At 47.3% G+C, this 12397-nt stretch overlaps 1 protein-coding gene across 7 annotated transcripts in view; it reads right to left on the bottom strand.

Annotated features, from left to right (window-relative positions):
• The window catches only part of LOC139338423 (partitioning defective 3 homolog), a 203022-nt gene that overhangs the window by 76481 nt on the left and 114144 nt on the right, over positions 1–12397 (bottom strand). For all 7 annotated transcript variants that reach the window (XM_070973405.1, XM_070973404.1, XM_070973401.1 and 4 more), the window contains 2 exons: positions 9105–9252; positions 492–678 (listed from right to left, as the gene is read on the bottom strand). In XM_070973405.1, the coding sequence (XP_070829506.1) occupies positions 492–678; positions 9105–9252 (335 nt within the window). The remainder of the gene's footprint in view (positions 1–491; positions 679–9104; positions 9253–12397) is intronic.

A 12397-nucleotide genomic window follows, 5' to 3' on the forward strand; every position in this document is an offset into this window, starting at 1 on the left:
CTGAAAGAGGAACAAACGTTAAAAAGGTTCAAAGAACGTCTCATCTTTGAACTCAGAGAAGGAAAAATGGTGAAGAGGAGATGGAGGGAAAGAATTAATGAGGAAAAAGTGCAAAAATAAGAATGGGCAGGGTTGGGAAATGAGAGGAAGAACAAAGGTGGAGATGGGAAGACAGCGTGTGAGAGAAATGAGAGGGTTAAGAGAATGAAAGGCTGAAAGAGGAGAAAGTAAAGGATGGCAGAGATTTTTAATGAAGAAGAAATGAGAGGAAGAAAAGACGAACGAAGAAGAAACAAATGATGAAATTAAAAAGAGACTGTGGAAAGAGAAAGAGAGATGAGAAATGACTGTCAGACCCACAAACAGACAGAGACCTGAAGTGAAAACAGACGGATTCGCTCATCTTCCTCGATGAAGAGAGCAGCAGCAGCAGCGTCCAGCGACGGTGCAAATGGAGGTCAATAAGAGAGAAAGATGAAACTTTTGCTCACTTGTCATTCTGACTGGGCAACTCTTTGGCCCACGGCGGCGTCACGGCGGCGGGGAAGGTCACGTCATCGTGGGAGCTGGACGACGACTGGTCAGAGAGGTGGGGCGGGAGGAGGGGCGGCCGGTCGTCCTCTATGATCACGGTGTCGTCCTGCGGCATGTTGACGGTCGGGGACAGCTGATAGTTTCCTGGAGGAGACAAGATCATTATTTTAATTCCTCTAAACTTTTCATTCATTCATAGAGAGCCAAGCGTGTCCACAGTGGACGCTCAGAGCACATTTTGGGAAATACACTGAAATGAAACGACCCCTCTCATGTCAGTACGTTCAGCTCAGCTGGTGGGAAGCAGCGAGCCGGGCTCTTTCCACAGCTCAGTGTGTGATTTTCGAGGGAGTTACATCACAGTGGATCTATTCCTTGATGAGGAACTGTTAATCCATCTGCCCAGCTCTTCTGTGTTCTGGTTGCCTGACAACTTGATGGCGATGCCAGGACTCTGTAAGTCGCTGCTTCTGGCTGCTGTTAGCCAAGAAACAGCACATCACTGAGCTGCCTGTGCAACCACAGCCGCGTTTCAACCGTTCTGTTAAATAAACGACAGAAAACATGCTAATCAGTACCTCTACAGGTGTTGGCTGGTGTATTTTCAAATGCTGGACACCTGTTTCTGCTTCCAGTCTTTATGCTAAGCTAAGCTAATCACCTCCCAGCTCCATACTTAAAGGTCCAGCGTGAAGGGTTTAGTGCCATCTAGAGGTGTGGTTGCATATTGCAACCACCTCAACAGCCTCGCCTGAACCTCCCCTTCTGAGTGTGTAAGTGGCCAGGAAAAGCACGAAAGAACCAGTGCTTGGTTTGCCCTTCTGGGCTACTGTAGAAACATGGCGGAGGTAACACAAACACAAAGATTCCCGTCCACAGAAATGAGAGCGACGTCACATAATCTCACTCTGAGTCGTCATTTCCAACATTTCAACAACATCCAGGAGGAAAACTTTCACGTCGTCTTGATTTATATGAAAAATATGGATATCCGTGATGAATCTCTCCGCGGCTGCTGATCGCTCTGCACAATGACCACAATTACCGTCAAATTACGAGCATACGCATAAATTATGAGTCATTTACAGATTGAACAGTTTTGTCAGCAGCAGTCACACCAGCACTGCTCTCTGCTAATTGAGAGCAGCGCTAACGTGATTACAGATAACATTCATTTCCATCTGGAGGACACGTGACATCTACCTGACCTACGAGCGCTGTGACGTCTCCGCGGCGACTGATGATCGAACCTTCAGGATTTATTAGAAAGAATAACACTTCTTTCAGCTCCAAGCAGAATAATGGAAAATTAATATCATCTACGAGGAGAAAAGCAACACTTGTAAGAGCTGTAACACCCTCAGGAGCGAATTTATTTGTGACAACAGGCAACTGCTGCATCAAGCGTGAGACTGCAGGAACTGTTTAATGGGCCAACTACAAGAAAACAAGTTTACCAAATAAAAAGACAAAAATACAGGGCGACTTTTGAAAGCACAAAACATATTTGGAAGTTTAAAAGCAGAGTGAAACTGCTCCTGGCTAATCAGCTTACACCAAGCAGAGTTTGGCAGCGGGCACAATGGCGTTCCTATGTCAGAACACTATGATTAATTCAAGCTGTGCCCTCGCAAATAAAGATAAAAACTTCCCTGTGCTGAGGCGAAGGAATAAAATAGTCCCCTTTCTCTGCCTGTGAAAAGCAAGGCTTAAAAAGTCCCATTGATATGCAGCACATGACTTTGTCTTTAATCTGTATTTTGAAATTGGGGGGGGGCTGCGTGGCATCAAAAGAAGGGCAGCTTCAATGGCTCATAAAAGCCTTGTGTACTGAGCTCGGGGAGAAGTTTGTTTGTCTTTGGAGAGCTTTAAAGACGGAGACCTGCAGGCCTGAGCCAGGCCGAGGGGACGCTGTGCTGCTGGGTGCTGCAGCCTCCAGCCAGCGTGGGTGAATGACCTGATGTAAATGAATGGAGGAAGAAAGGGGGGGGGGGCTGGGTGGTGTGACTTTGTGAGTGTGTGTGCATGAAGGCAGTTTAAAAAGCCATCAGTCAAAGTTCTCTGCTCCGTTCCTTAAAGAGTAAGAAGCTACAGAGTGACCTCAAATTAACCCGCTGATGCACTGTCGTCACCTTCTTCTTTAAAGGGGAAAATAATCTCGCGATGTCTCGTACACTTTTAAAAGAGCAGCGTTTTGTTCACACCAGAAGCAGAAAAATACAAAACTAAATGTTTTGCAGGTGCATTGTGGTCCACATTCAGAGTTTGTGTAAGATGAAAAGGTTAATTTAACACTTTCACACCGCCTCCCTTTGGATGTGCTCCACCTACGTTAAAACACATGGACTACTTTTGATCACTTGAGATAAGCTTTTCAGGATTTGTTGCACTGCCGGACAGACGGACGGCTTTGAAGGATGATGAGGACGAAGGGTTTGCTGCCTGGATGATTTTTACTGACGGGGATTCATTTTGAAACCCACAGCAAAGGCTGAAAAGGGTCTAATGTGACAACACACACAGTCCGTGTTCACGTTCAAGCATCGTTCATCGCTGTGGGGTAACAGGATGAGGTCCATGGACACCGGAGGCAATGCATCACCGGTTAATAACCAGCTGATGGGAAAAAAAGGAGGACAAAGTAAAGATATTCTGTCTGTAAAAAGGAAGTGACCAAAGCCACGTGCACGTGCATCAGATAGAGATGCAGAAGAATGAGCGTGCACGTAAACGAGCGTTCATACATGTGTGAAAGTGTGTGAGTGCACACCTTAACAGTCAGACCTTTACTGCATTAACTTCAACTGTTGCAGTGGTTTCAGAGTGTGTGTGTGTGTGTTCCTTCAGCCCCCCCCTCGGCCCCCGCTGGGTGTGTTTGTTATTCACTGTGAATTTGGGAGTTCGGGTGAGTCTTCTTGCACAGCGTGGCCACTTCTCTCCGTCAGACCACACACACACACACACACACACGTTTCACACGCTTCTCCACGGACACACACACACACACACACACACACACACACACACACACACACACACACACACACACACACACACACACACACACACACACACACACACACGTGCACTCACAGAGCCACTTAATCCCATTTCCCTAAGCAGTCCAATGCACGACGCTGAGAATCCCATCAATGTCACAGTTTGAATCACGGCAGCACAATCAACTGGCAGCTACTGAGTAGAAAACCAATGAATCTGTCAACTGGCTGGCCTGGTAAAAGGAGAAAAAAGCCTCTTTGTTTCAGCGCCAGCGCCTGAGGGCGGCCATCCGCCAGCAACAATGGCACTGCCATGTGGACGGAGCGCACACCCATCACCTGAGAATCACACCAATAAACACGCATTATCTTTCCCAGCGGCTGTAATAATGTCAGCCGAACAATAGGCGGCATTTCAGTGGAGATTCTCCGGGAGAGACTGTTATTACAATTAGATGCTTTTTGTGCAAATCTGCTGAGTGTTCGAGGGTAAAAGGGGGACTCGCGATGGCCAAACGGGAGCTGAAAAGATTTCCTGGATGAAAAAGGAAGCAACAGGTGAGAACGACGCGGGCTGAAAGACATGCAGGGAGGTTTTTTCAGTCCTCTTTTCATTTTGTCTTGTCTCGGTCTATTTGCATAATTAGTGAGGAAGTTATTGCCAGGGGTGCCGGGCCTTGCAAGCCACCGGCCTGGAGGAATAATTAAGCCGCTCTCTTATCCCGGGCATCTTCGGAGTGCAGAGAGCCAGCAAGTGATCTAAGAGCCAAAACGCAGGCTGATGCCTTCAGAATGGGAATGATGTTGTCTTCTAAGAAAGCCTAATGCATGATTTATGCTCTGTGGCACCCTTTCAATGAGAAAACAGAGTTATTCCAAGCAACTGTGAAAGACCTCTCAACACACACACATGCAATTTTATGTATTCAAGGGAGGTCTGCTGAGCACGCTACTTCATATTCACACTCGTTCACATCTGGGAGGTGCCAAGTGCATCCACAGTGTGCCGCTGGCTCCAGAGCAGCAGCAGCAGCAGTCGGGCACCTGCTTTCCCAGACCGCTCCACGGCGTTTAAAGCAGCCGTGACACAGCCGCTTCTGTCCGTGAATCGTTCATGTTAACGCAGAGGGAAGAACTACACGAGGCGACAAGAAATTAGCTCGTGCGCTCTCCTGCAGTAATTTCAACCGGAGGCCACACAAGCTAAACGTTCGGAGCTGCTCTGGATCATAAACTGCATCATTTTGTTCGCTTTGGTCCAGTTTTAGCTGCTCTGCACTGGCTTCCTGCGACGTTCAGCGTCGATTCTGAGGTCCTCCTCCTTCACGGGCGAGGACCAAGCTGCTCCGCTAACTCCCTCGTTCTCTGTTTGTCTTGGAGAACTCTGATCATCTGCTGCTGGTTAGAAAATCGGGGTCGTAGCCCTCCAACTCTGGAACACACTACCTGTAGATATCAGGGAAGCAGATCACTGGATATCTTCAAAATAAAGCTAAAAACTCATCTCTTCAGTTCTGTAACCAGCTGTGACTTCCTGATGTTGAGGAGTTTTTTCTACACATCAAAAAGCCCCTCAAGCCAAATTTCTGATTGGGTCACATGAATAAAAACTGATGTGACTTGAAACACAACCTCTGACCCAAGCATTGGTCAAACTTACCAAACTGCTTTTTAAAGGGCCGGTACACCAAATTACACACAAAAAAAATCCCAGTGTATTTCTGAACACAGCGGTTCAGTTTGTCGCCACGAAGATCCGTCTGAGAAACGCCTGCATTCACCTCGATACAATGAAAGTGAATGAAATTGTATTTGTGGAGCTCAATGCACAGAAAAATAACATTATTAAAAATTCAGCTGGAACACCTCTGGGTAACCCACAGGGACGAGCTGCCAACACGTTCCTCTGAAAGACCTTTTAATAAGATGAGACTGTTGATTCCACGCTGGGGATATTTACTTTTCACAGCAGCAAGAATACAAAGGAGACGCAGGGAGAACAAATAGACGATAAAAAATATGCAAAATAAAATCAGCTATAGAGGTTATGTATATATAAAAAGAGTGTAAAAAGAAAGAAAATGAAAAGTTGTGGTAATTCTGAACTTTAGATTGGTGAAATAAGAAAATTATTCAAAAAACAAGACAAACTTCTCAGGCAGTTTGTCTTAGTCAGACCTGTCACTAAATTAACTGTAATAAGGATAAAAGCAGCAAGAGATGATCACTGAAGAGACGACCTGGGGACAGAAGGGACTGGCAGGGACGTTATTTCACTCTCAGAATTACATCTGAGCCTGTTTCATATGAAAGTCAGTCACACAGTAACTCGCTTTATTAATCCACGGGCCAGTTCCACCTTCACATGAGCAAATATCTCCTAATGCGAGTCTGCGCGTCTCAATCTTGGGAACTCGTTTTAGAGCGACCCTCATACGAATAATAAAAACACGCCTATAAAAGTTGACTAATGCGAGAGCGGCATCGAGCAGAGTCGACCGGCTTAAACCTGGAGCCCGCTGGCCTTTATCCTCTGTGTTTAGCCCACAGTGGCAAATTAAACATCGCTTCAAATAAAGCTTTAATCCCTCCCCAGCCTCTCCAATCTCACTACGACACAAAACCGCACGGCGACGTTTCTCAAAAATGTGCCGCTTTGATACGTCGAGGTCACACCTGAGTTTTATTAGCAGCTTGATTCAGAAACCACACGGAGGAGGAAGATCCAAAATATCCTACAGGACAAATTGGGGTTGAAGCTTCCCCTCGGGTGGTCGGGACAAAACATGCCACTGGGCTGATTAAGCGTTTAATAAGCAGGGAAATGTCTCATGTGTCTGTGATAGTAATTACACAGCGCACATCCCTCCACAGGCCAACCTTCGAGCTTTCCTGCATCTGGCGTCCCGTCCTGTGGAGCTCAGGTGAAACATCAGAACAAACAGGCCACTCGAGCCAAACGGACGTCTTCATTTCCCCGCTCGGTGCTGCACGTGAAGCACTGAACTGCACAGCAGGTGCTGGTTTTTGATGAGTCAGGAGGCACTCGGCGTTTCTCTAATCTGAGGCTGGACGTCGCCGAACGCCGTGACCGCGCTCGCGTGAGGTGAGCGCCTCCATCTTTTGGATAATCCCTCCAGTTCTTGTTCGGCTTGATGACGGCGAGCCGCTCCACATTCTGAACAACCTTTAATTTATGTCAGGGAAGATTGGGGGCAAAGGGACAAATACCAATAATAACTTTTCATTTCAGATTTTTCTTCCCGTGTCGTCCTTCACTACTCTGTCCTCTCCGCCGGCTTAAAGGACAAACAAACATGAACCTGCTCAGCTCGTTTATTCCCAAATGTCTTTGACTACAGATGATTGCAGCCGAGCACCTGGAAACTGGCTTAGCGATGTCTCAGTCAAGCTTTTTTGGCCCTGATCCAGATCAGAGTCCTTGAACCTGACACCAGACAAGCGTCACTTTGGCCTAATCGAGTTACTCGTGGTGCTAACGCTGATGGGCGACAGCTGATCTGACCTGCTGCCGCCACACAGGGACAGTCAGAGCTGGCTGAGAGGGAGAAGCTGCTGGCTGAATGTTTTACGTTCTCAGCTAATCATGACCACGGCCTCTGAGCTCATTCACATTCACAAACTCTACTTTACACTCATGCAGTGACAGCAGACGTAAAGCAGGGAGGCGCTGCAACACATCACACATCTTAGATCGGCCTCCACACTGATCCTTAGGACCGGCTCAGGACTCCTCTGCTTTGGACTGACTGGAAGGTGTCGCTCACCTGCACACTGTGACTCAGCACTTCCAGCTTCCAGGTCCTGTTGCCGCTCTGCGTCTGGAGTTGTGCACGCTGGCAGCACCGTGTTGGTTTTCCACTGCACATTTAGAGATCACAGCACTTTGATCAACGCTGGCTGCTGTGAAAGGCGTGCAGACACAGACGTCAGCTCACCCAGTCGCCTCTGACAATGGTCTCGTTTGCTGTTGTCGAGCTGCTGTTATCTCCTGCATGTCTGCCGACCCTGCACGCTCATTATAAGCCCTCGCTGGTTGAGCCTGGATGAACGCAGCCACTGTGGCAGCTTCCTGCAGCTTCACCTATTAACACCTCTTTTTTTCAGTCTTAACTCGCACCTTTTTTTTTGAGTTTACACCAACAACAGTTTCAATGTCAACCAATTTGCATGAAAAGAAAGTTCACACTTTCACTTTCACTGATGAACGAGGTGAAGATGCTACGAGCTAATTGACAAAAAGTTGGTGTGCCAACTCTTCCTTCCTGTGCTTAATGAACACACATTTCAGGTGTTTTGTGCATGCTCTTCTCTGGACTGATGTGTGTGTGCTGAAATGCAAAGCAAACAAACTGCAGACGACAAAAGGAGCAAAGCCAGTTGCTTGTTCTGTACTTTCTCGAGTTGAACACAGGCGAGCTGCGCAGCTTCACCATCTGGTGCATAGAAGGCTTTCTCTGACACTCGGCAGCTTCGGCACCCGTCCATCAATCATTCAAAGACTGCCCACATGCAATCCTGCACAGACATGTGCAGAGCCCTCACACACGCGTACAAATATGCTTACTAATCTATTTCACTTAATCCCACACACACACACACACTTGCAAACCAACTCAGAGCTGGTTTGAGCGATGAAGTCAACATCAGCATGCAAGCTAACACACACACACACACACACACACACACACACACACACACACACACACACACACACACACACACACACACACACACACACACACACACACACACACACACACACACACACACACACACACACACACACACACACGGCCACGCTTTCAGAAAGCACACAAAGCAAACTCCCACAAAGACAGAATCAATCACTGGCAGGACGTCTGCAGCAACAAATCGCCCAGGGGCCATTTTTCCATCTCTGTCTCCCTCTCTTTGACATTTTCCGAGACATTAAAAGCCACTGAGTCTTGACAGGAACTCAGACCAGATGACACAATTAGCCCACATTCAGTGTTGACAAAGCCTGGCAGGTTAGAGCGCAGGATCTATCAGGAAAACACAGACGAACAGAAGGGAAATGTAAATGCTGCATTTGTATTCTAAGAGCTGCCCTTTTATTCTGTTTGTCTGCTCCGTGGTACCATTATTATTGTGTAATTGATCTTAGCATAGGAACACAGCGTGGCATAAAGATCCACCTCAGAAGGCACATAAACCTCAACCGGGGAGGAAACACTGTGATCAGCCGCAATTGGCTGCTTGCATATGATGTCACGTCGCTCTTTTGTTGTGGCGCGAGCTGCAGGCGGAGGGCAGGAAGTGATTTTCTGCATAGTAAGCAGAAATCGACTGAACCGAGAAACCACAAGGAGCTTTTATCGAGCACCAAAAGGGTGAAAAATGCAAGAATTTGACAGAAAAAAGCCAGAAAAATGTCTTGTTAACCATCGGCAGCCTGAAGGAGACGAGTCGGATAGGGTTAACGTTAAAATCTGTGGTGATAGATGTAAAGGTATCAGTGTTAAGAGCTTACAGTACAACAAGTGAGAAAAAATACGTCAGTCTCACCTATTGTGCGAGGCATCATGCCTTGTCGTGGCATCAAGTTGTCATCAAGGCCCTCCAGGCCACCGTACAAGGAGTGGGAGATTCGGCGCTCGTGGTCGTCCAGAGAGGTGTTCATCGTCTGAGATCCCAGCGGGCTCCCTGGTGCCTCCTGAACGAGGAAGGAGGTAAGATCAGGATCATTTTATTTCGTCAGTCTTTGTTCTTTACCGTCCTGCATCGTTTATCCTCCCTGATCGGGCTCATAAACGTCTGCAGGTTACATACACAGAGCACAAACACGAGGCAGAAAGAGTCGGAGGGTGAGGCGGAAGGGAACCTGCCAACCTAACGTTTAACCGTAATGGATGGACACAGGGTCCGCTATCCATGCTAATGCTAGCGGTGTGATAACCAGGGTAAATGAGCATGGATTTCCAATAGGCTGTTAAGCCACAGGCTGTTAGCGAGCTAGTTCTCCCCCTCAGGGGACGTTAGCTTGCTAGCATCTTGACATTTCCCTCAGGACCCACGATGACAATCACTTGTTTGCTGGACAAATAGACCATTTGCTGGCTCTGTCACCCATAAACACACGTCCTTGGCCTTTCCACGGTGTGTGTGTGTGTGTGTGTGTGTGTGTGTGTGTGTGTGTGTGTGTGTGTGTATGTGTGTCCTTTGGATAGTTAACTGTATTGATTTGCTATGGTTTCTGCACTTATTGCTGAAGGTGACGATTTGCCATAAAGATAACCATCGTCGCAGCATCCCATAACGAACAATAACACTCGACTTAATGCTGGAACTAAATTACTCTGATCAACCACTGGAACTTGCTAGACTGGGATTTTATTTTGACAGATCTTTGCCCACTAAATGGCTGAGGTGCTGTAATAAACACCAGTAAGCAGATTCTGCTCTACACAAACAAGTCCAGTTTACAGGAGAACACGTGAGAAGCCAAGTGGCTGAAAACCCACAAAATAAAAGCATCAGTACTGCAATGCATCAAAAGTACAAAGTATTTTTGTTTTTGAAAATGTACTTAAATATCAAAATGGGGAAGATGCTGCATTTCTATGCAAGCATCATTTTCCCGTCTCAGCCGGCTGCTGTAGAGCCAATATTAACTTTATATATAGAAAGGAGCGTGAAGTGAAATACTCCATTAAAAAGTAAAAACACAGAAATTCATACATCATCTTCAACTGCGGATGAAAATAAATCCTTATTTCCACTTAATTACTGGACTAATTAAACAGCTTGAATCACAGTTAACAACCAATCGAACCTTCGCACGGCTGCAGCAACTCTTCCATGGGAACAAACTAATCTCTGAGGTCGCCATATGGCGCAGTGACTGCTGGCACGCGCCTGCTCTCGACTTTAAATGAGATAGTTAATGAACTGGCCGGCCGAGGGCCCGAGGTGAAGCGCCTCAGTAACAGCCGAGGGGATTCGCCGCACCGAGGGCGCGCTGACAAATCACGCCGCAGCTCGTTGCATATTCAGGCTGATAATTGAACTCCGGGAGGGTCTCGATCCCGCCGGGCGCAGACCGGCTGCTGGGGGCTCGCTGTGTTTCTGTGGGGACGGAGGAGGGGGCGGCAGCAGTCGGGCAAACATTTGAGACCGATCTGAGATCGGCCGTCGAGGGATGGAAACACGGAAGGAAAGTAAACGCAGCATCACTTGATCCCAAATATCAGCGTGACGATCTGTCAAACTGAGCCTCAGCTTTCATCTCGCAGTGACTGGCTCTGATTTGAACTGAGCTAACACTTGACTGACAGCTGCTGGTGAGGTATGAACATCTATAGTGACTTTGTAAATCAGCCTCTTTGACTGTGAGCGTATGAAATGGTTGTTTTCCTCCTCTCTGAGTGGCTTGGGCACTCTTTCTTATAATAGCCAGATACTTGGACAGCCTCAGGCCATGCCTCCGGCTTTGCATGTGAAGCGGAGACTGACAAGACTCCCAGCGCTCAAATTTTATTCATCCAGGCTGCTGTCTGTGTAGCCTCACTGCGTTGACATGGCCGCACTACACACACACATAAACACACGCACACACACACACACGCACACACACACACACACACACACTGTATCTGTTTGCACAGAAAGATCCCTGAAAACAAATGCATACATGCATAAGCAGGCTGTGCAAAAGCACAAACTGCACACTCATAACACACACACACACACACACACACACACACACACACACACACACACACAGGCCCAGACACAAAGACGTGTGCGTGTACACACACAGTCACACAAACATAAAACACACCTCCAGGCTTAGCCTCTGCTTTCAATTACCAGACGGACCGAGGGGAAATCAAAACTTTGACACACCAGGTTGGAAAAGGAGAGCAGGGAAAGCCGGGCGATGCCAGAGGCGTGCACGTGCACGCGGACGTGCACGGCCGTACGCAACCACACGCCGCTGCTGCTGCTGCACACGGCCTCGGCTTTGAAGCAGGCGACAGGCCGGGGTGTACGGAGAATGTGAAAACATGACGTTGAGGGGAGGAAAAAGTTGTGCAGGTCCGTCCGCAGCCTTGTTTTTATATTAAAAAAAAAAAAATCCTCCAGCTGCCTCGAGGGAGGTGAGCGTGCGTGGGAGGGGGTGGCGAACTGCTACGACCTAACTATTTTTATTTCATGAGACAATTCATTGCTGCTCATGAGGGTATTTCCCAGCCGTTTGTTTTGGGTTGTGTTGTGCTGTTTCTCTCATTGAAGCGTCACAAGTTCATTTTATTTCATCACAGAAAACGCACAGAAACTACAATTACAACCACTTTGATCTGAAATTGACCCAAAACTCAATAATTTGTTCTTTTTGATTAAATTTGAAGGTATTAATTTAAATGTGGCATCTGCAAAGGGACAAAAATCACTGATCATTTATCTGAAACTCTGAAGAGTTTTAACCTGTGAACGAAGTCTGAGCAGGAAATGAATTCAGTAACACGCTGACACGAGCTGGTTCAGGGTGTTTGGCCGCCCAGTGCTTCCACTGGAATCGCTCACGGGTCGACGGTCGACCTCACAGCTGTAACACGAAGCTCTGAGGTGTGAACATGCTGCAGCTAAAGGTCAGAAATGCTCAGTCGAGCTAAATAAAGGAGGAATCATCCTGTTTATAAGTGTCATGATATCTCCACTCTGACCCAGAATAACAGCACGTTTTGATCAAGAGGTTTACACGAGGACCTTCACAGTGTTTGGATGTTCATTCATTCATTCATTCATTCATTCATTCATCCACAGTCTCTGCTCAAGTGAAAGCAGCTGGCGTCTGC

The sequence above is a fragment of the Chaetodon trifascialis genome, chromosome 11, assembly GCF_039877785.1.
Source record: "Chaetodon trifascialis isolate fChaTrf1 chromosome 11, fChaTrf1.hap1, whole genome shotgun sequence".
NCBI classification, from domain to species: Eukaryota; Metazoa; Chordata; class Actinopteri; order Chaetodontiformes; family Chaetodontidae; genus Chaetodon; species Chaetodon trifascialis.